This window comes from Pseudonaja textilis, chromosome 6, assembly GCF_049901715.1.
Source record: "Pseudonaja textilis isolate UNSWEBS1 chromosome 6, rPseTex1.2, whole genome shotgun sequence".
Lineage (NCBI taxonomy): Eukaryota > Metazoa > Chordata > Lepidosauria > Squamata > Elapidae > Pseudonaja > Pseudonaja textilis.
This window is the reverse complement of record NC_141995.1, coordinates 44,921,248-44,944,175: the sequence shown is the minus strand read 5'-3', so window position 1 is coordinate 44,944,175 and position 22,928 is coordinate 44,921,248. Positions and strand designations below refer to the sequence as shown.

Sequence of the window (22,928 nt, the reverse complement as noted above, 5' to 3'; positions counted from 1 at the left end):
GATTTTCATGGCTTCAGTGACCCTAATCTTTATTCAGTAGATGAAGCATTCTCAGATATAGTGTCATATCATCAGCCTTGATCTTCTATATATGTTCAAATAGTTATAAAATTTACAGAACTCATTTCAAATATCAAATATCAACATCTTTCCTTCAAACATTTTCTTCTTATACAACAGAATAACATTTTGTCTATTTAGAAAACATAAATCCATATCCAAAAGCAACTTTCCTATTGCGATCATAATTCTTAGACAACTCCTAGCATTTTTACACAATCCTCATCCATCCATCCTGAAAGGACCTGCCCCAGCTGGTCCTTCAGGAAAGCAAAATTCTTGACTCCATTGAGTTGAATCAAAAGAACTTTTATTGAGAGAATGTGGTTGCAGTAAAGTCAGGCAAAATCTGAAAAAGCCCACACAAAGTTCAAAGTAATTCTTTCCTGCCCCTAAACCCAACCCTCCTGACCAGCAGCCAATGTGATGCCGCAAGGTTGTTTTGAGAACAATGAGGTGCTAGGCAGATAACGGTTCACTCTCAGTGCATGATGGTCTTGAAATCAGACTGGAATTGGCTGAGAGGGAATCTGATCTGTCTCTGAAGACAATTCCCAAGCAGTTTGTCCATTCTGAAGCTGACCTGGCTGAAGCCATTTTTTTTCTTGCCTCAAATTGCCATGAACTTTGAAAGGGGGAAGGGAAGGAGACTGGCTACAAGTCAAAAGTAAAAGTTTTCTTGTGGGAACCAAGGTCATCCCAACAGATGGCAGAGGAGTGGCCAAGCAACCTCCCAGCTATCTTTATTGGACAATGTGATTGGTGACACCTAGTAGGGAACAATTGTTCTTTTAATTAGGGGGAAAACCTTTAGAATTGGTTTTCACTAGTTGTGTTCAATTAAAATGTTCTTTGAGGAGTTCTGCTTTTGGTGGATGTATTATTTGGAACCTTGACATTAAAACAACTCTCGTAAATTTCCGGTATAGGCTACTCACCTGATCTTCGAGGGAGCAGAGAAGGCTGTGGAAATGGAGAAGGATGGGGAAGAAGTCGCCGGGGCCAGAGTGAAACCCTGCAAACAGTGGCACCGCTGAAGATCACCCTCCCAGCAGTGACCTGGCTGAAGGTCCAAATGGAGGCACAGGCCAAGGACCTGTACCAGACTGAGGAGAACCTCAGGCACCAGGCCTCCATCCAGGGGGGCTTGGAAGGGAGTGCCCATTGACCTTGTCAATGGGAGTGGTGTCAGTGTGGCCTTCGCCCTGCATTGGAGAGCGAGGGGATCCCTTGAACTAGATGAATCTGGGGAATGGAGATACCTAACAGCTTTCCCCAGCCAGATGATGGAGAACCCGCAGGAGAGGTTCGACCAGATGAGCATTGAAGGCATGGAAAAGCCATGTAGGTTCGAACCATCTAGAGTGGTCCTGAGCCGACCTACCCTGACATTCCCACCCTGCCACGGTCTGGCTCCAGCTGCAGTGACTTGATCAGTTAGTGCTCTCCTGATGATGTTGGCGCAGTTGAGTCTGGGCCCACAGCAAAGCCCACCATGCCATCGTTGGTTGGCGAACATGCCTTGCCACCTACATCACCATGGGCGGGACCCACACCATGGGCATCCTACCCCAGGGCTGGCTGGGTCCTGGGGCAGTGGCCTCCAGCTTAGAGAAGACCTCAACCTCTTCTTCCTCCTCCTCCTTGCCCAGCCACCCCTCCACCAATGAAGGCCGCCTTCTACAGGGACCCAGACAGGCATGTATTCTTCCTGAACCAGGTGTGGGCTAATATAGATGATCATGCCATGGACTATCCCAGCGACCAAGCCATGGTCCTAGCAGTGATCGCAAATTTGGAAGGGGAAGCAGCTGAATGCATGACCCAGCTCCATGATGAGGATGCATCAGAGGTGGGAAACAATGACAATTTCCCACAGGAATTGAGGGCTAGGTTCAAAAACAACTCCTAGGTCTTGCAAACTGAAGGAAAAATCTGAGAAATCAAGCAAAGGGGCCACCCCCCCAAGGAATATGTCCAAGAATTTCAGAGTGGCTAGGAAGCTGTGACAGTGGCCAGAGGGGCTACTGGTCCATTTCTTTAAGGAGGGCCACATATGCTGTTACTAAGGGCTCCCTGACTGAATCCAGGAATGGTATTGGATGGCGGTGGCAATGGACCTTGAACTCAAACGGTACAAGAAATGTGGAGTCACAGAGCAAAAACCAAAGACCCAACCGGAGAAACACCAGCTTGGAAGGCAAACTACCCCTGGCCAAGGTACAGAGCCTCTAGCACAGGGGTCACCAAACTTTGGGACCTTGGGGACCACTAAACTCATAATTTTAAATCCCGCAGACCAGAGACCTTGGGAAAAACTCCCAAAAAGTCTGCAGGGAAATTCCCCACCCCGTTTTCCTACTGATCGAACATTTTTATTTGGCATCACAGATACCATCTCCAGCTCCGTTCTCAGGGAGAGGGCGGAGGGAGGGAGGGAGGGACTGACTTTTGGCTTCCTGCAAGGAAAGCAGCAGAAGCAGCAGAAGTCTTTCTTTCTCTCCCCCAACTCCGCCAGAAATGAGTCTTTGTGAGACTTGAAGCAACGGTGCAGCCTCTTGGAGCAGGATGTCTTGCAGGGTCCCAAAGACTCATTTCTGGCCTAGATTGGGGGAGAGAAAGAAAGACTTTTGCTGCTTTTGTTGCATGCAGCCAAAAGCAGAAGAAAGAAGAGGAAAGAAGTGCCCAAGTGAGGAGCGTGGGTTGAGTGGGGCAAGCTCCCCCCTCTTCCCTTTCCTCAGTTCCCCTCACTACCTCGTGTTGTTCGCAAAGCAAGTAGCACAAGCCTTGTGTTCCCACGGGCCATGTGGCGCATCCTTGTGTTCCCGTGAAGCCTGGATTAATTGCTTAAGGGGGTCCTTTGGGGGTGACTTTTCTCTGAGGACCACCAAACTTTTCTCACAGACCACCAGGGGTCCCCAGCCCACTGGTTGGCGACCACTGCTCTAGCAGAGCCTTGGAACTGCCCATTAACTGCTTTCATTGTGGCCAGCAAAGTCATCGGGCAGCCGATGGCCTAGCCCCAGCTCCCCAGTCGAGGGGGAAACACCAGAGCCAGCCAAGCCAAAGAAGTGCCAATGAAAGGTGAGAAAGGGAAGTTTACCCACCAAGCTGTGGAGGTTTCCCCTACCCCAGGTGAGGGAGAACTCCAGCTCGGGACACCCAGCAGCCTGCACCCTACGGCAGCGATGACGAGAGCGAGGATAACCCGATAGTAAGCAAAGCCATCCGCCCCTTCACCATCCAGTCAAGACTTGTAGTACAATAATCTGGGGCCCAGGGGGACGTGGAAGCCATAATAGACTCAGGATGCATTCATTGCCTGATGAGCCTGCAATCTGCCCTGAAGTTAGGGATCGGGGCAAAACCCCTGACCTGGCCCAAAAGGTTCGAGCAAGTCAATGGATTGTTGCTAGGAGGAGCCCTTGCCACACTCCTCCAAGACCCAGTGTGGCTAGAGATGGGCAAGCACTGGGAAATCATCTGCTTTGTAATGGCACCAAAAATGACTGAGGCAATGATCCTGGGACTGTTCTGGTTAGACAAATGGCCCCCCACCATTTGGTGAGAAGGGGGAGAAAGAAAGCTAAGACTAGGAATAGGCCCTCTCCCCTCCTTGTGCTGCTGAAGGAGGAGCTGTCCAACAGCTGAAAGGCACTAAGCAAAGCAAGAAAGCTAAAGCCGTGTCAGAACAACTCCCAGACGCTCCCCAAATCTCCAAGGAATACTGAAACCTAGCAGACGTTTTCAGCGAGGCAGAATGCAATACTCTTCTCCCCCATCGCCCCAGTGTCTGCGCAATAGAGATTGTGCCAGGGGCAAAACTATCCAAGCCAAAACTGTACTCCATTTCTCCTAAAGAAATGAATGAATTGAGAGAGTACATTGATAAAAACCTAGTGAGAGGATTCATACAACCACCGAAATCAAGGGTGGCTGCGCCCATGCTTTTCAAAGAGAAAAAAGATGGCACCTTCAGACAATGTAGAGTTTAGAGGAATTAATGCAGTCTGCATTTAATATATGTACCCACTCCCCCTCATGAAAGACATATTAGCCTGCCAGGCAGAGGAAAGTCTTCACCAAACCTGCGAGACCTGCGAGAAACATATTACTGGGTGAGGGTTAAGGAAGGGGGCAAATGGAAAACAGCATTCAATTGTCCCTTAGGGAATTTCCAATTTAAAGTGATGCCTTTTGGCCTCCAAGGGCCACCTGGTGTATTTATGCAACTGATCAATGAGGTGCTGAATGAGCACCTGTACAAAGGGATCCTCATATATTTAGATGATATTCTCATCTTCAGTGAAGCAGAGCACATCCAACTGTGCCAGATAATAAAGAAACTCCTTGTGGCAAATCTATATGCCAAACTATCCAAGTGTGAATTCCACAAGAACAGCCTAGACCTGGGGTCTGCACTTTGCTTTGGTGGCAAAGTGAGCCCCATGAAGAGTGGCATCAGCCATGAACTCCGTAGCAGCCACAATTTTATTGAGGTCCTGATGGGCCCGGATATCTGAAGTTGGGATCCTGTCCTGCAACTATTTAAACCATTTAAGTAACGTTCTGATGAAGAACAAAGCTGCAGTAGAAGCTTTGACAGGCCAGGCAGCCGCCTGGTGAGACCTCTGGAGCAAGTGCTCGATCCATTTTTCCTCCGCCTTAAAAGACTTCATCTGGATCAGAAGGGGCTGAAGAGGAGGAGGCCAAAGCCGCCACCGGTGCATTCATTGAGGGTACATGAAAGGTCTTGGTGAACTCGGGGCCAACATTGAAGAACCTGTGGTCTGAAGACAGGAGGTTGGGCCCTGAGGCAGGTAACTCCAGCTGTTTCCGAAAGACCTTCAGAAAGAGCCTGGGAGATGGGACCACTTCGTTCTTCACCTCTGGTTCACCGAAAAGGATATCTGACTCCACAGGAGGCTGGGCAGCTGCATCTACATTACCTGCATCCCTCAGGTTAGCCGTGGTTCTCGCTTTGTACAGAAAGGGGGAGAATAAGGCATGCTTAAAACATCCCATGAACACTGGAATCTCATGAGAAGGCCCTTCATCTTCTGACATATCAGATTTCCTCTTATCAGGTTCACCAACTTGGGATTGCTCAGCAGCAACTGCAGAGTGTAGGCCGAAGCCAAAACAGAAACTGGTTCCTGAACCAGAGAACCTCTTTCTGAAAGAAGAGCCTCTTGAACCTGGGACCTTCTCTCTGAAATGCCAGAAGCTGCCGAAGAATGATGGGCAAAATTCTGCATACCTTCAGAGATATCTTTCCTGATGTCCTCATCAATCAAGAGCTGCAGGTTGACTGAGACATCTGTATCAGAAGGCTCAGCAGTTCTAACTCCTGCTGCAGTAGGGGTAAGGGAGGGATCCACCCCAGGACTACTGCCTGCGTGCTCCTGCCAAAGTACTGCCCTGTATCCACCCTGGGGATCACCTTGATGACTTCCCTCCTCTGGGGGATGAGGGGAGGCCTCTCTTCCGGCTGCATCTGGGGACCAAGCCTGGACAATAGCCATGGAGGAAGGACCAGGTTCCTCTTGAAGATCTACCTCACTGAGATGAGAAGCAGGAGAAGACACTCTTTCTGGAGATCTGCTTGTAGAGACCTATTGTACCTTGGCAATCTGCTTCTCTATGGCCTGATGGCACCTGGAAGCAGCTTTCTCCTCCACCTTAGAGGCCTTCTTTGCAGGCTGCTTTCCTTTGTTACTTCAAGCAGCAGGACTTGCTCTAGACTAGCTGCTCTAGATGGTCTGGTGTCCCTAGGGGCTTCAGACATCTTGAAAGCAGCCTCTTCTGGACAGAAGTCCTATCCAATGCTGAGAAACACACAAAGGGACTTTTATATGAACTTCAGGGGAAATCTTCCTTCCAATCCCCCAACTTCAACAACCACTCTTCTTTAGCCCTATGCAAACTTCAGTAGGATGTTTTAAACTTCCAACTGGGACTCATACCCTCCTGGACCTAATACGGCTATCAAATATAGACCAGGCCCTGCCTGCAGCATTGAGGCCCTGGTCTACTGGGACAGGGAAACCAATCCCCCACTGGGATGAAATTTAACAAAAAAGTGCCTACCCTTCGGTGTCTTCTGGCCTACAACGGGAGACCAGTGGCCTAGTGCTAGCAAGGCACAGGAGTGGTTGGAGGAGCAGGCTGAGCCTCCTCAAAATGGCCACCTCCAGCCCAGGGATCTTCAAAATGGACACCAGGCCACGAGATCTTCCAAAATGGCCGCTTCTGGCCACGAGGCTGCCTGCTTCACCAGGAAACCCTAAGGAGGGATCCCTGGCCTTTCGTTGTCCCCACCATGTCAGGGGCAGCTCCTAGGAAGGCCGCTCGAAGTGCTTTCTTCGCCACGGAGGCTCAGAAATGGCCCTGCGGCTCCGTTAAAGAGGGTAGAAGCCCCCACCCTCGAAAATGGTCTGGTCAAATGACGGCTTCCTCTTCACCATGGAGGGTTGCAAACAGCCCCGCGGCCTCTGCAGGCTGCTCTGGATCACCGGATTGCATGGCTCCGAAAACCAGCTGGGAAGCGGAGCCGCGAAAATTCAAGAGAGAGACTTTTTCTAGGCTTTTTTTCTCCTTGTAAAGGCTGCCTTTGGGGAAAACTTCCAAAGGCAGGACAGGCAGTGAATTGTGTCCGTCCTGGCTGAGGACTGAGTCAAAAGATGGGAGGAGCTACCCAGAGTGGGTGGAGCTAGGCTTATAAGCCTTTTAGATAGACTCAGTCAAAGCAGCTAGGACAAGAGCAACACCCACTCCTGACCTGTCGCAGCCTTACAAGGGAGAACAGCAACTTTTTAATATTACATATGTATTTTTTTCATTGGTGATAGAACTGCTCCTCAGAAAGCAACAAATGAATTTTGGCTGTACATGCTGTTCTCCTGCTGATACATCACTGCTTTGGAACCAATCCAATATATTCAATTATAGCGTTATCAGGTCAGACTTAAGGCAAATTGAATGCCAGATTGAACTGCCAAAAAATGCAATTGGAATATTATCTTTAAGTTGTATACTTTTAAAAAAATCAACAATCTGGCACCTTCAATTGTTTTTATAGTCTTTATATTAACAAACAAAAGCTTCATGTGTTCTATAAAGTGAGACTGAGCATTCCTTAGGCATAATAAAATGCTGAGAAATTAACTTACCTTTTCCAATTCTCTTGGTATTCGCATGCATGTATACACTCTCTCTCTCCGTTCTGTGTACTTGGCTTCATTGTGTTCAAGGAAGTAACCTCTTGTTAGTTCTGCATTGATAAACCTCAGTAGAGAAAGATCTGCATTGAAAGAAAACCTCTTTTTTAAAAAGTTGAATTATTTAGCATTTCTTTTCTCATTTTTCCTTAGCGGCCATAGTGAACTACTTTAAAGGCAAGATAACTCCTTGCTTAAAAGCTTGTGCCAACTAACTGGCCCACATCTTCACTGCATCTTTAATAAATCACTAGAGACATGCTATGTTCCTTCTTGCTTCAAATGCTCTACTATCATCCCAGTGATAAAGAAATCCTCCATCAAGGAACTGAATGATTTTAGACCAGTTGCTCTAACATCTGTAGTTATGAAAACCTTTGAAAGGCTTGTGCTGGCCCACCTGAAAACCATCATAGATCTGCTGTTAGATCCCATGCAGATTGCATACCAAGCAAATAGATTGACAGATGATGCTGTTACTATGACTCTGCACTATATCCTACAACATCTAGACTCTCCAAAGACATATGCAAGGGTCCTCTTTGTAGACTTCAGCTCATCATTCAATACAATTATTTCCAGATATTCTTCTAACTAAACTAAATCAGCTAGCTTACCTGACCACACTTGTAAATGGATCATAAGCTTCCTAACAGACAGGAAGCAGCAGGTGAAGCTAGGCAAAATTACATCAGATACCTGTACAAGTAGCACAGGGGGTACCCCCAGGGCTGTGTGCTCTCTCCACTTCTCTTCTATCTATATATGACTGCATCTCAAAAGATCCCTCTGTTAAAGTACTGAAGTTTGCAGATGATACAACAGCGATTGGTCTCATTAGAGACAATGACGAATCTGCATACAGATTCGTCATTGAACAACTAGCCTTATAGTGCAACCAGAACAATCTTGAACTAAACACGCTCAAAACTGTAGAAATGGTGGTAGATTTTAGGAGGAACCCTCCTATACTACCACCTCTTACAATACTAGAAAACACAGTATCAACAGTAGAGATCTTCAAGTTTCTAGGTTCTATCATATCTCAAGACTTAAAATGGACATCTAATATCAAAAACGTCATCAAAAAAGCAAAACAAAGAATGTTCTTTCTGCACTAACTCAGAAAGCTCAAACTGTCCAAGGAGCTACTGATTCAGTTCTAAGAGGAATTATTGAGTCTGTCATCTGCGCCTCTATAACTGTCTGGTTTGGCTCTGCAACCAACCAAAGACAGACACAGATTTCAATGGATAATTCGAACTGCAGGAAAAAAAACAATTGCTACCAGCCTGCCTTCCATTGAGGACCTGTATACTGCATGAGTCCAAGAGAGCCGTGAAAATATCTACAGACCCCTCACATCCTGGACATAAATTATTTCAACTTCTACCTTCAAAATGTTATGAAGCATTGCATATCGGAGCAACTAGACACGAAGGCAGTTTCCCCCAAATGCCATCACTCTGCTAAACAACTAATTCCCACAACACTGTCAAACTCTTTACCAAGACTGTATTACTATTATTCTTCTCATCCTTCCTATTACCTACATCCTCCACTTATGACTACAACCTTGTTGCTTGTATCTTTATGATTTATATTGTTTTATTTAGTCTCCTAATAGTATTTGATTGCTTATTTAGTATCCTATGACTATCACTAAGTGTTGTAACTTATGATTCTTGATGAATGTATTTTTAAATGTACACTGAGAGCATATGCACCGAAGACAAATTCCTTGTGTATCCAATCACACTTGGCCAATAAAGTATTCTATTGTATTAATCTAGGTCAGGGGTCTCTAAACTGGCTGGGAGTTGGTCTACAAATCTTAAAGTTATCAAATTTGGAGACCCCGATCTAGGCCAACACACAAGTGACAGCATCAGTTTAAATCTTACTATCTTTCCTGGTGCGTCTTATGTGTCATTATTTTTTGTAATAAAATTTTATTGTTTTTATATTTTAAAAACATCTTTCAGTGAACAACGTGGTTCCAGATTTACACATCAACACAAACATGACCTTAGTACATATTTATCTTTCACATTCAAATTCAATTCTATATCATATCATTACTTCCATTTTCCAGTAAATTTTCTCCATTATTTTCTTTACACTTATTAAATCCATTTTTAATTTATATCTTATCTTAATTTCTTTTTCTATAAATGTTCTCAAATCTTATTCTATAGTCTAACATTCTTATTTTTTAATTCTAAATTCATTATACCTTTATACTTTTTTCTGTCACATTTGCTATTTTGTCACATACTTTTATTTCATTATTCAATAAATTCCATCTTAAATCTAATAATTCCCCAAAATTTCCCCCTTTAAGTATTAATTAGAGTGTGCAACCCTTTTATTTTATACATCCCTGAATTTATTCCCCTTTAATCCATAATCAAAATTTATCATAATATAATCACTATATAATTATCACATTTTAGTTTAATAACAATAATTTCCTAACTACTATATGTCACATGTCCATATATATATTTTAAGCAAGGTTCCCCCTGGTATTCCCTAAAATTACATTTGTTGTTTCAAATATATTGATCTATTCTGTTAATTATAGAAACTGTTATTGGTCTTTTCACCTGGATTCTCATAATTCATTTTAACTATATTCTTTATTTTATTACCCATATATAAATTAACAACAATCCTTAAATAAAAAGCCAATTAAAAAGAAAAGAAAATATATCAATTTCATTCACATTTAAAAGCTACATTCTTATGTATTACAACACATTACCTTGTAGAATCCCTTTTCTTTAATCTTTATCTACCTGTTGTCTCTATGTCTCTTGACTAAACAATTTCTAATTACTTTTGTTCGGTTTCCATATCTCCTTATTTTCTGGTTCTTTCTCTTATTACATCTTTTCCTTTCATTTTTTCCTTCCTTTTCTTATTCCAATTTTTATCCCCCTCCCTCTTTAAGACTTTCTTTTGTAATTCCCTTTTCTGGTGTTTCCTTTTTTTAGTTTGGCTTTCAAGACATTTCCCTTTTTAATTGTCTCCTCAATCCTCCAAGTTTTAATTTCCATTTTCTCCCCTTTGTTTTGATGGACATTGCTCCCTTTGTTCATTAAAGCTGGCTTCTTCTTTTTTAATTAACTCCTCCCCTTCTGGCACTCCTTGTGGTTCTTCTTTTCTCCAGAATTGCCATTTCTAATAATTGTAAGGTAATACAGCACGATTCATTTCTTTCATTTAACATTTTTTATGTTTCTTAGTTCTATTTTTAGTTTCAAGAAAAATTCTACCATTTTCAAACACTTCTTTTATATTTTCTTTATCCCTTTCTTTAGAATTTAAGTCCAAGCCTATTGTCCAGTAATTCAATTCGACCAGCGTCTTTGATTTTTATTTCCAACGATCAACTTCTGTTAATTCTTCTTTAAGTTTTTTTCCCCAAATTCATCAATTAGTCCAATATCCATAAGTTAAAATTTATGCCAATATCACCAAACAGCCCCAGTGTAGTTTCTTCATGCTTGTTTTATTTTAAAATTCTGTGTTTTCACTTTTCACTTTTCACTGTTTCTGCTTTATTGTAACAAAGTTCCTCCTATTTTGTATCAAGTTTCAGTTTTGGGAGACCAGACACTTTTTTAAAAAGTCACTGTAATTTTCTTTTACCATTAAGTGGTGCTCTCTGTTACATCCAAGTTCCACCCTTTCTTTCCACTTTTTTACTTTTTATTTGAGGTATTTAGGTTTCAAAAATTCAATAAATCCAAATTGTAATTCATTTCTTTTTGGCACATTCAAGTTCAGCATTTAATTGCCTATTTAGTGCCAGAATCATAAATTTGTCCAAGTTTTCTTCCAGCTTCCTCCTTCAATTTAGCTCCTGTCAAAATTCAAATCCTCTTTCATTTTTTTCCACCCTTCTTTCCTCTCTCTCTCTCTCGTCGCTGCTTTATAATCCTTTTAGAAAAAATATTTGTATCTTAATTCCGGGGTATCTTTATGACCATGAGTTATGTCTGGTTTTCACACTATCCACTTCTTCACCGCTTCAGCACAAAACTTAATTCCCAGATAGCTTCCCAACTTCAGGGCAGCCATTAAAGACTGCCGCTTACTCCTGTCTTTGAGGGGAATGTATCTAGCCAGGGAGGGAAGATGTGGCTCCCCTTGACTCAGCTGGCGGTCTCCTCCTCTTTCCCCACCCACCCAAGGTGGATCCGGTTTGGGATCCTCCAACAGGGCAAACACTGATTGAAGCCACGCACTATCACGGTCTCCGGTCCATCACCAATGGAAGTGCCACCAGAAGTCCCTTCTTCTTACATGTCATTAGTATGCATCAGTGCCCCATCTACAACTCCACAGTGACAATATCTAGAATATAGCTCTTTACTATTTGTTGCTGTCTTCTGCTCCACCTACTACAGATTTGCCCCAATTTTATTCAGTTCCAAGAATCTCCAAACTGAGTTGAATAAACTCTTGGCAGGAATCCCAGAGAGCTTGCACTACCAATCCTGGTTCATTCTAGGGGACTATATGAGCCTTGCTGACTTACAACCAGCAGGACTCATCTTATTAGGGTTGCTGTTTAGCACTACTGTTTCCCTGTCTTTATTTAAAGACATGTAAAGACCCAAAAGTTTTCAGAAGCAATTAGAGTACAGAGGTTAAAGGAATAAATAATGGGTTTAAATCTGGAGATTGAGGATGAAAGTGATAAACCAGAGTCTATGAACAGAAGAGAGAACGGATAATAAGGAAGCTTGACAGATTAGAGAAATGAGCTCAAAACAATGGAATGAAATTGAATAGAGACTAGTGCAAAATATTTTATTTAGGAAAAAAATAGGTGTACAATATAAAAGTATATATGCATGAAGGGAGATGCCTGCACAAAACTAAGCCTTCCATACAGCTTCACATTGTGTTGTAATGATAGCCTAGCAGAAATTTTTTTATGTTTGATATCCTTGGCCTGACTTGTTCACTATATTGATTTTATATGCTTATTTTCATATTGAAATGTAGTTTTTATTTATTATGTTTGTACACTGCCCAGTGTCATGATTTTGAGAGATAGGCAGTATATGCTAAATAAATAGTACTTTTCAGGAAAAGAATATGTCCAATAATTATGAACAAAAGTTAAATGATTTAGCTGTATCTGAGCTAGCAAGCTTTTCTGACAGCATGTGTTATTCTTTTAGAATGAGGAAAATGTGGCTACTCCTTGAAACATCAGAATATACCTTATAAGCAATCTCCAGCAAATTCATAGGGACCAAATGAAAAATAGTTTCCACAATCTCCAATATAAAACAGCAGTCTTACTAGCTATTTTATCACTTCTATAAAGCAAATCAGGTATTTTAACTATCCTTTAAAATTATGTTCTGGATGAACATATGGATTTTTTCTCATAAGCTACATTTGTTTTGATCTATTAATACTATTCTGAGGAACTATCTGTGATATAGTTTCTTTTTGTTGTTGTACATTGCCAAGAATTGGGACAGGCTCTTAGTAATTTTAAATCAAATATTTATGTATTAGGCAAGACTAAGCCAGGAATCCACATGCTGAAACCATGATCATGTCGAAATGGCTTCATGCACTGGGTTACATCATTCCTTCTCTTCTTTGCATGAGTTGACAAACAAGCCAGAAATTATATGTTCCTTTATATTTAATCTAGGAGACTGTGGTTTAACCAATTTGGAACAAGCAGGCTATAAAGCCATAGCTTAAAATTAATAATGAGACAAGTTGTATTTTAAAGTTCTAAATCCACTTGCCCAGAAATTAATTTAATATTTGTTAAAAAAAAAAAAATCTTTCACATATAGACACTACAAATTACTAAATGTTGAAGAGCAAGTTTGTGATTGTGACTTGTACTCTGGAACTATTACAGAGTGCAAACAGGTTCAAATATTTGCACAACTTTCTAAACTTCAGTTTTATTAACACAAGTAACGTATTGAAGTACATAATGTACACAAGTAATGCAATAAAGAAGGTTGGCTTCCACCTGTGCCAAAGCGTTTTTGATGCAACAGAAAATTGGATAGAATCCGCACACTGTACAATCTCCCCAAATAATACAGTAGTTAGCTCTAAGTCAAAAAAATGTCTGTTCCTCTAAATTATGTGATGTAGTTCAAGTCATTCTAATTAAAATCAAGGCTTAAATTTTTATTACATTGGTTCAAACTTACTTTTCAACCCAAAAGATCATGCCAAACCAATCTTATTTCATTCTTTGATAAAGTGACTAAATTAGTAGACCAGTGAAATGCTGTGGACATAGTAGACTTAGACTTCAGCAAGTCAAGTAGACCACAGCCGCCTTCTTGGTAAACTAGAAAAAAGTGGGATAGACAGTATCACCACCAGATGGATTTGTAACTGGCTGATAAACCATACTCAATGAGTAATCCTTAATGGTATTACATCTACATGGAGGGAAGTAAGCAGCAGGGTATTACAAGGTTCCGTCTTAGGCCTATTTTCATAAATGATTTAGATGAGAGAATAGAAGGGGAAAACATCAAATTTGCAGATGACACTAAGCTGGCAAGAATAGCCAACACCCCCACCCCACTCCCCGCCCCAGAAGACAAGTTTAGGATCCAAAAAGACCTTGACAGACTTGAACAATGGACCCTATCCAATAACATGAAATTTAATGTGGAGAAAAGCTAGGTTTTATACCTAGGCAGGAAAAACCAAAAGTACAAGTACAGAGTAAGCAAAACCTGGCTCAATACCGGTAACTGTGAGAGGGATCTTGAAGTCCTAGTTGACAATCACTTAAAAATGAGCCAGCAGTGTGCAGTAGCAGCCAAAAAAGCTAATACAATCCTAGGTTGCATTAACAAAGGCATAGATTCAAAATCACATGAAATATTAGTACTCCTTTATAAAATCTTAGTAAGGCTACGCCTGGAATACTGCATCCAGTTTTGGTCACCGTATTACAAAAAAATATTGAGACTTTGGAAAAAAAATGCACAGAAGAGCAATTAAGATGATTAGGCCTGGGACAAAAACATATGAAGAACAGTTCCAGGAATTGGGTAGGGGCAGTCTAGAGAAAGGAAGGAGTAGGAATGACATGATAGCAGTATCCCAGTATTTGAGGGGATGCCACAAAGAGGGAGTCAACCTATTTTCCAAAGCACCAGAAGGCAAGACAAGAAATAGCGAATGGAAACTAATCAAGGAGATAAGCAACTTGGAATTAAGGAGAAACTTTCCTAACAGTGAGGACAATTAACTAGTGGAACAGAAGTTGCCTTCAGAAGTTGTAGGGGTTTCATCATTGGAGTTTTTTTTAAAAGACTGGCCAGCCACCTATCTGAAATGGTAGAGAGAAGGGGAAAAAAGTCCCGATACGTCACATGATGACGCTGTGACGTGGTTTGACACCCATGTGGTATAGGGTCTCCTGTCTGAGCAGGGTTAGACTAGAAGACCTCCAAGGTCCCTTCCAGGTCTATTCTGATTGACAAGACTGAGTCAATTATGGTTTAATAAAAGATTCTTATGAATCCATCTTTGCCTAAGAGGCTGAGCATTATATAAGCCTATAATTCAGACTCAGTCTAGAGATTTATTTGAGAGAAATAACATGGGGCTATTGCCAAACAATAACTAGTCAATTTATGCAGATTTTTATGTGCCACAACAACTTTTCATATGCTCAGGAAAGCACGTATCTAAAATGTTCTAGTATGTTCATAGACATTTTAACGGGTACAAGTAAGTTGCCAGAATCTTGTTTATTTCAAACACAATCCCAATCTTAATCATATATGCCCTTGATGGTGAACCTATGGCACATGTGCCAGGCGTGGACAGTTGCCCCAGCCCAGCTCCAATTGCGTTTCTCCATCACATTTCTCTCAATCAATTCCAACTGCTCGCGAAAGAAAAAGATCTCGTGAAAGAAAAAGTTGGAATTGACTGAGTGAATTTTTTCACTCTCACGCTTCCCAATGGGGGAGGTGGGGTCCAGTCCTCCGGAAGCCCATTATGACATGGAGCTACAATGCAACCCCTGCGGCTCTTTCACCCCTTTGCTGCAGCTCCCTATCATGGCAGAGGGATGAAAGAGCTGTCGCCCTGTCACAGCGGTGGCGATGGCCGGAGCCTTAAATGCGGGAGCAAAGCACTAGCCTTGCATGGCAACAGGATTCCTACATTTGTGGGGAAGGATCTTGCAGTGGAGGGGCTATCTCCCAAGCCTGGCCTTCCTCCTCCCTCATTAGCAGGTCCAAGAGAAAGAAGGTGGTGGCATGGGGAAGCACTCCCCTCCCTTGGCCAAACACTGAGCACAAAAGCCCAGCTGAAGGGCGGGGAGTGGCTGGCCCACAGAATCGCCTCCATTGGCAAGTCAGAGAGTGGAGAGGCCTGGCCCAGCTCTCGCAGCAGGAAACTGTTTGGCACCTCCAGACACAAGCTGCCACCTTTGAAATGCACTGCACCTTTGAAGAAGCCGGGCAGCGATGGCTGAGGACATGAGGGGGGCAGCGGAGGCACCAGGGCTGCTCCCCCCCTCGTCAGCAAGCTGGGCCTGGAGCAGCATGGGGAAAATAAAGGCCCGGTGGTCCGGAGTCCAAAAACGGGGGTGGGGTCTGTTCGTCAGAGGATCAAAGAGGAAATCAGTGGAAATCTGGGTGGGAGGCTATTCAGAGAGGGATCTGCCTGGGTCTTTTCTTCCCTCCTCCTTAGATTGCCTCCTTCCAGCTTTCTTCCCTAGCCTTGTTTGAAGGGGAGGGGGAAGCAAAGTGGGACAATAGTAGCTAAAAGGCTGCAAGGGGGGAATGGATAGAGAACCTCCTCCATGGTATCAACTGGCTTTTTGCCTCCCCACCTGCTTTCATAGGGAAGCGAAGGGCCTTGGTTGGAGGCAACCAGCATAAAATGCAGCAACTCCAGACTACACCAAGTTCTCGGACTGGGAGCCCCCTGACCCTCTCTTTGCTCTCCCAAGTCCAGAGGGAACACCCCGCCCCAGGTTTCCTGGTTTACGTTTCTGAATCCTGTTTTGTTTCTTGGGGGGGGGAGAAAGACACTCCACAAAAAGTGTGCTTAAATCTCGTGCCGGTGAAGAGTCCTGACTATTAAAGATGGGGATGGGAAAAAGATGCCATTCCTTTCCCAAGGACCCAAGGAAAGTGGAATAAAAATAGGTGTGTGTGTGTGTGTGTGTGTGTATGTAAATAACAGCCTGTGATAGCTTCAGCCACAAACAACAGCTGCTGTTATTTTTGCTGAGAGCTTCTAGCCTACAAAGCATTCTTTAATAAATATTAACAATAACAAACCATAATATATCGGATTAAAGGAAGGAAGGTGTAATCAGAGGAGGAAGGAAGGAAGGATGGATGGATGTGATGGCCCTCCAGAGGCTAATCTGCATTCAGTAACAATATCGGACTATAATTTTTTATCTGTTGTAAGTCTGAGTCCTCTTTTGGTATGAGCATAATATATGCTTCTGTCCATGAGTTTGGTATTTTTGCATCTAACGGTACTTCACTGAACACTTCCAGCATTGGTATACTTAGGATGTTTTGCAAACCTTTGTAAAGTTCCACTGGTGAACCATCTGGGCCGGGTGTTTTTCCATTCTTTTTGTCTCTTAATTGCTTCTATTGTTTTTTGTCTCAGAATTGCTTCTATTAGTCCCATCATTGGTATATGTTCATCTAACATGACTTTTACTATATTTTAAGTAATTCTGATTTTTTAAAATATTGTTTTATTTTGTTTCCTGAGACTATCTCTTGGTCATATAGTTTTCCACAATAACTTTGAATCATTTCCCTTTTGTCCTCATTTTGATGATAAATATTTCCTTCCTCATCCATTAATTGATGTATCTGGGTTTTTTCTTTCTCCTTTTTCAATTTATGCCAGCCATCTTCCTGGTTTGTTTGCATTTTCAAAGAAATTTTGTTTAGCGTTTTTAATTTTTTGAGCTAATTCTTCTTTATCTATTATATTTAACTTCTATTTTATTAATTCCATTTGACTTTTTAGATTCTTTGTTTTGCGTGGTTCTGTCTCTGGTCTCTTATATTCTTCTAATGTCTTTTGGTTTTGTTTCTTCTTGTTTTTCTTTCCCATATAAGTTATGACTAAACCTCTAATATATGCCTTGGCTGTATCCCATAAATTTTGTAGTGTGGTCTCTTCTTTACTATTCTCTTTCAGGAAAAAATCTAATTCCTTTTCCATAAATTGAATAAATTCCTTATCTTTTAATATTGATTGATTCAACATCCATCTTAGTTTCTTTTTTTGTCCTTTCCATATAACTTTTATTGGGTTATGGTCTGCCCTATTACTTGTTTCTATATTCAATTCTTGTAAATTAGATTTCAGTTTAGCTGTCATCCATATCATATCCATTCTTGATCAAGCCTATTTGAATAAAATGAGTATTGATTTTCCTTAGGATGTGTCTCTTGCCATACATCTTGGATCCAATTTAACCATTTTTAACCAATTTAACCATTTTTTAAAAAGCCTTTGGAAGCGTTTTCCTTGCTTTTTTGTTCACTTTCCTTGTTTTATAATCTAGTTCCGCATCTACAATTGCATTGAAATCTCCCGCTACACAAATATTTTCGTACTCTAATGGCTTGCTTTTGAACATCACCTTGGACCCTTGAGTTTGTTTCTTTTGGGCAGTTCACTCCCTTCTATCCAAGACATAGCATACAAGCATTGTTTAAGCACTGTCTGCAGTAATGTCTGGGACACTACACATCTTCTTCACAATCTGTTTTCCTTGTTACTTTCTGGGAGGAGGCTTCATGGTATCCGAAGCAGAACATCCAGATTCAGTCACAGTTTTGTTCCATACAGTATAAACCTTGTGAACTCTCAAGCTTCTTTCCTCAATGTATTCAGTGATTTAATATTTATATGCATTTATATATAAGGGTGTAGGTATATACATATATATGTATATAGTATGTCTACGTGTGTGTGCTATATATGTGTACACTTGGGAGCAGGCAATAGAATTTCATTTTTAATGTGTGCCAATGTGCCCACAGTAAAAAATGACAGTAAAGGTTATCTTATCTTTTTCCAAAGTCTGTTTCAGAATTTGACTCCCACCTTATTTTTTTCTCCACCATATCAAGTATTTTCATTACTAAGCTTATGATATATTTCTAACCATTTTAACTAGCTAAATATCTCTCATTACAAAGAAACAAAGGCACCGAACAATATATGGACATTTACTGAAGGCAAGAAGACTGTAATACAAATAATACCCTGATCTCATCAAGTATACAATGCTTTATGTACACCCCAAATTCACCAATATAGCGAAGCTTACTTCCTGAAAACACATTGAGGATTGCATGGTGAGTCATTAGCTGAAAAAAGCAATATGAGATAAAGTCTTAATCCTAAAATAGAAATGTTGCCCACTTAAATATCTGTCCAACTGTTTTTCGCTTGTGCAAGAGAAGAACTAGTCAAGAAAACTTAGTGATACTTGTATTCTCTCTATCTTCTAAGAACTATAAGTATATAAGATCATCTTTGTCGTCCCTTTTTTCTGTGAACACACTAGTTAGATCGAAGATAAGATAGATGCAGATAGGCAGATAACATATTTCCCCCAAAATAAGACCAGGTCTTATTTTTGGAGGAAGTCTTACCTGCTTACCTTAGGACCACACAGCCATGTCTCCCATGCACCAACACCTGTCGTGACACTGTCCGACTTCTGCAGCCGCTTGCAGCCACATGCCATGCAGCTCATTGAGCTGGTGCCACAACTTGTGGCAGGATGCTGTAGCTTGTCGCACTGGTGTCGCCATTTGTAGCAGGAAATTGTGTGGCACATTGTGCCATTGTGTGGAGTGGCAACACCGGTGTGATGAGCTTCGTGGCATCCTGTCATGAGTGGTGGCTCCAGCATGATGTGCCACAGGAAATCCAGCTGTAAGTAGTTAGAGAAGATGGGTAACGGCGCAACCAGGGTCGGGGCGTGGGAGGCCTGGTTGCGGTGGTCCTAAGGTAAATGAATACAGGGTGCGTGGGGCAGCTCCACTCCGTGCCCTACTTTGAATTTTACACCTGTGCCTCACCCCACCTTGTACAACCAGATGGTGGGCATGGCTTAACTGGGGCTTACTTTTTAGGTTGGGCTTATATTAGGTGCAGGGGTGAAAATTGGGCTTGGGCTTGTTTTGGGGGTAGGTCGTATTTTCAGAAAAACATGGTAGATGGATATAAACACATACTGGCACATATACATGAACATATATATACATATGCTATATACAAACATATATAAACACACATACACACACCCTGTTTTCCCCAAAATAAGTCATATCCATAAAATAAGCCCAGAGGTAAGCTGGGTGGGACATATAGGGCACCTCCATCTTCACTGCCTCATGGTGGTGGCACTGGCACACCACGTGGTTGCCTGCACCAATGCAAGCAAGCAGTAATGGGCCTCCTGTACCTTTGGGGGGGGAATAAGACACCTCCTTGAAAATAAGCCCTAGTGTTTATTTTGGGTCCCAAAAGAAAATAAGGCCTGTTCTTACTTTCGAGGGAATATGTGTCTGTGTGTGTGTGTGTGTGTGTGTGTGTGTGTGTGTGTGTGTATACATATGTATGTACATACATACATACACATACACACACACACACATTAATCACAGTCCATTTAGAATACATGACAAAAAGAGTTTTAAGAGTTAACAAGGTTGATACCGTATAGTACAAAGCTATTACATAATCTAGTTGTTCTGTTTTGGATACCACAAAGACTTCTTTGAGAAGATAAGACAGAAAACCGGTCATAGAGAGGTGTCTCTAACAATACTGTGGACCCTGGTCATTTATCACTTTAAAAAGTCACTTACATGCTATATCCTGTATAGAAGTACGTGAACCTCCAAGAATACTATTTCCTGTCCGAAATAGTAATACTTCCAAACCACAATAATACAACAGGATGCATTCAATGATCCACCTGTAGAAAGTGGTAAGGGTAGGGGGAAGGAAGATGTGTTCTTCTCATACGACACAGAAAATGCAGGAGCTGCTGTAAGCGCTTCCACCAGTGTCTCCCTGTTGAGTGTCCAAACTAACCTGCTTGTCAGCTGCAGACCCAGAAACTTGATACTATTAACCACCTCCATAGTTGAATAGGTAATACAGAGGTGTATGGCTGTGCCTGCGTTTTCTGAAATGGATGATCTCTTTTGTTTTTTCTACATTTAAAATCAGGCTGTTTTTATTACACCAGTTCATCAAACCTTCTATCTCCTTCTGGTAATCACCCTCATTTATCATCCTGAATAAGGCCCACCACTGTTGTATTGTTCACATACTTCACAATATGGTTGGTAGCAAACCTTGCACAACAATCATATGTCAAGAGGGTGAATAACAGAGGAGTACCTGTGCTCAAGTCATATTAATCCCAACTCGCACATACTGTGGGGCCTATCAGTGAGAAAATCAAGAATCTATTTGCACAAAGGTCTAATATAACCTAAAAGATGCCATTTATCTTCTAAAATGCTGAGGAATGATCGTATGAAATGCCAAACTAAAGTCAACAAACAACATTCGCATATCAATATTTCTTTTCTCTAAGTGTGCCAAGCTCAGATGGAGGCTAGAGGACATAATATTCTTTATGAAGCTATTTGGATGGTAAGCAAACTGAACTGGAGGGAGGCTGGATTATATTAAACTCCTTCATCAGCCTTTCAAAACATTTCATAATGATGGACATAAGTGCAACCAGGTGCTAATCATGAAAATCAATTAAATTATTCTTCAGCAATGAATGTAGAGCAAAAGTTCTATCAAGAAAGTTCTGGTTGATTTTTTTCACACAGAAAGAAAGTGAGAGATTTTGGAGTTGATTGCTTGGAAGGACAGCACGCTAGATTTTCTATTTTATAAAAACAGCATTTACAGGACTACTCAGAGGAAAAACCTGTTCCAGCACTCAGTCTTGTTTTCAACACTGTAGGTGAAACGAGGCTGTCCGGAACAGTCTTTGTCTACCTCCCTCAACTCTGATATTTGGCAGGAAGGAGGACAAGTCAGATACACATTATGTGTCCATATCATTTTGCCCCCACTATCAATGAGTCAATTATCTTTTCAAAATCCTTATGTTTTACCTGGCCTCAGAAGACCCTGAAAACATCAAGCTGATATTGCAATATTGCAGCTGGGTAACAAGGGCCCTCCCTTCCAAAGAAAAGGCAAGGGAGAAAGACCTTAACAGAGAAAGGGCACCTTTCTCAAATGTAACGCTTACACTCCTGATTGTTTTGTCACCACAGATTAACAACAGCTCTCATTCTACAATCTCTACAAGAAAAATAAATAGTGGATCCAACATCTACTAGGCTGTACTTCAGTAGCAAAGTTTACTGACTGTAACACTTAAAATGTACACTCAATTAAATGGCTAGACATATTTAAGCTATCCCCTAGCAAGAAAGCAATGCATTCAAGTCCAATGCAAAGAACATATTTCATAGCATTGGATGATTTTTTATCTCTTGTTCCTGGGCAAAAAGCAAAGCAAATTTTATATTGACATGCCCTGATCCAAGTTTGACGTATAAAGTAGGAACCTATCCCTGAAAACAGATTAAGACAGAGACCTGAGCCTCCCTTTTTCAACCGTGGATGCCTAAAATAGATTCCCCAAAATAACTTAGGAGATCTTTCATGAGCCAGAGTGAGTCAATGTGAACATGGTGAGGGCCAAATTCAGGCATCCTGAGACTCCAGCACATTCGTTATGGAGAAAACATACAGGAGTCCTCTTTTGGACAGGGGAAAAAGAGGCATCTTTGCCTATCTTGGCATTCCTAAATCCACCCTACCTCGGTGCAAAACTTAAGCGCCACAGCTTGCAAAAACGAAACCACCTTTGGAAGAAGCGGGTAGAGAAAGGTCCTTCATGGGACGTCGGGGACCCAAAAGAATAGAGATTGGGGTGCAAGTGGGGCTTTCTCCGCTCTTCCTTCTCCCCAAATTTTCTGCATACCCGCCCCAAGTTTCCCATGGGGAAGAGCCCAAAGAAGCGCTCTGCGCACGTTAAGGTTTTTCTCCTCCTTTTCTGCACTCCCCTCCCAAGCTTTTCACAGGTATGAAACTCCAAAGAGGCACTCTGCACATGATGAGAGGTCCGCGCCGGAATCTCACCAGAGGGCGCGCGGCACGGCTGCTGCTGCTTGCGGTGTCTGTCGCTCTCGTAGAAGCCCAGCGTTTCGGTGCGAGGCGGAGACTGCCTATCGCCGCCGCTGGCTAAGCCGCTCTGCCGCGGCTGCCCGCCTTCCGCCTGCAACAGTAGTGGCAAGGGTTCCGGCGGGGAGCCCCGGCGGGGTCCTGCCCCGCCGCCGCCATCCCCACCACCCGGGGCCGCCTCGGCCAGGCCCGCCATCTTCGCGCGCACGACGGCGGCGGCTCCCGGCGGTGGAGGGAAGCAGCCGCCACCCCGTAGGACGTCATCTCTGCGCGACACGGAGCGCACCAGCCGGGCCCATCTTTCCCGCGCGCGTGAGGACCGAGCTACCTGCGCCGCCATCTTAGTTGCGTTTCCCAGCCGACTGTTGCCCTGGTGAT

General features: G+C 42.4%; 1 protein-coding gene across 2 annotated transcripts in view; it reads right to left on the bottom strand.

Moving 5' to 3' along the window:
* The window catches only part of TAPT1 (transmembrane anterior posterior transformation 1), a 73,807-nt gene extending 50,880 nt beyond the window's left edge, over nucleotides 1–22,927 (bottom strand). The window contains exons 1-2 of one of the 2 annotated variants that reach the window (XM_026699742.2): nucleotides 22,509–22,927; nucleotides 7,233–7,363 (exon numbers count right to left, since the gene is read on the bottom strand). In XM_026699742.2, the coding sequence (XP_026555527.2) occupies nucleotides 7,233–7,363; nucleotides 22,509–22,890 (513 nt within the window). In that variant the 5' untranslated portion in view covers nucleotides 22,891–22,927. The remainder of the gene's footprint in view (nucleotides 1–7,232; nucleotides 7,364–22,508) is intronic. The other variant, XM_026699741.2, reaches the window with a different exon arrangement.
* Nucleotide 22,928: the final 1 nt, after the last annotated feature.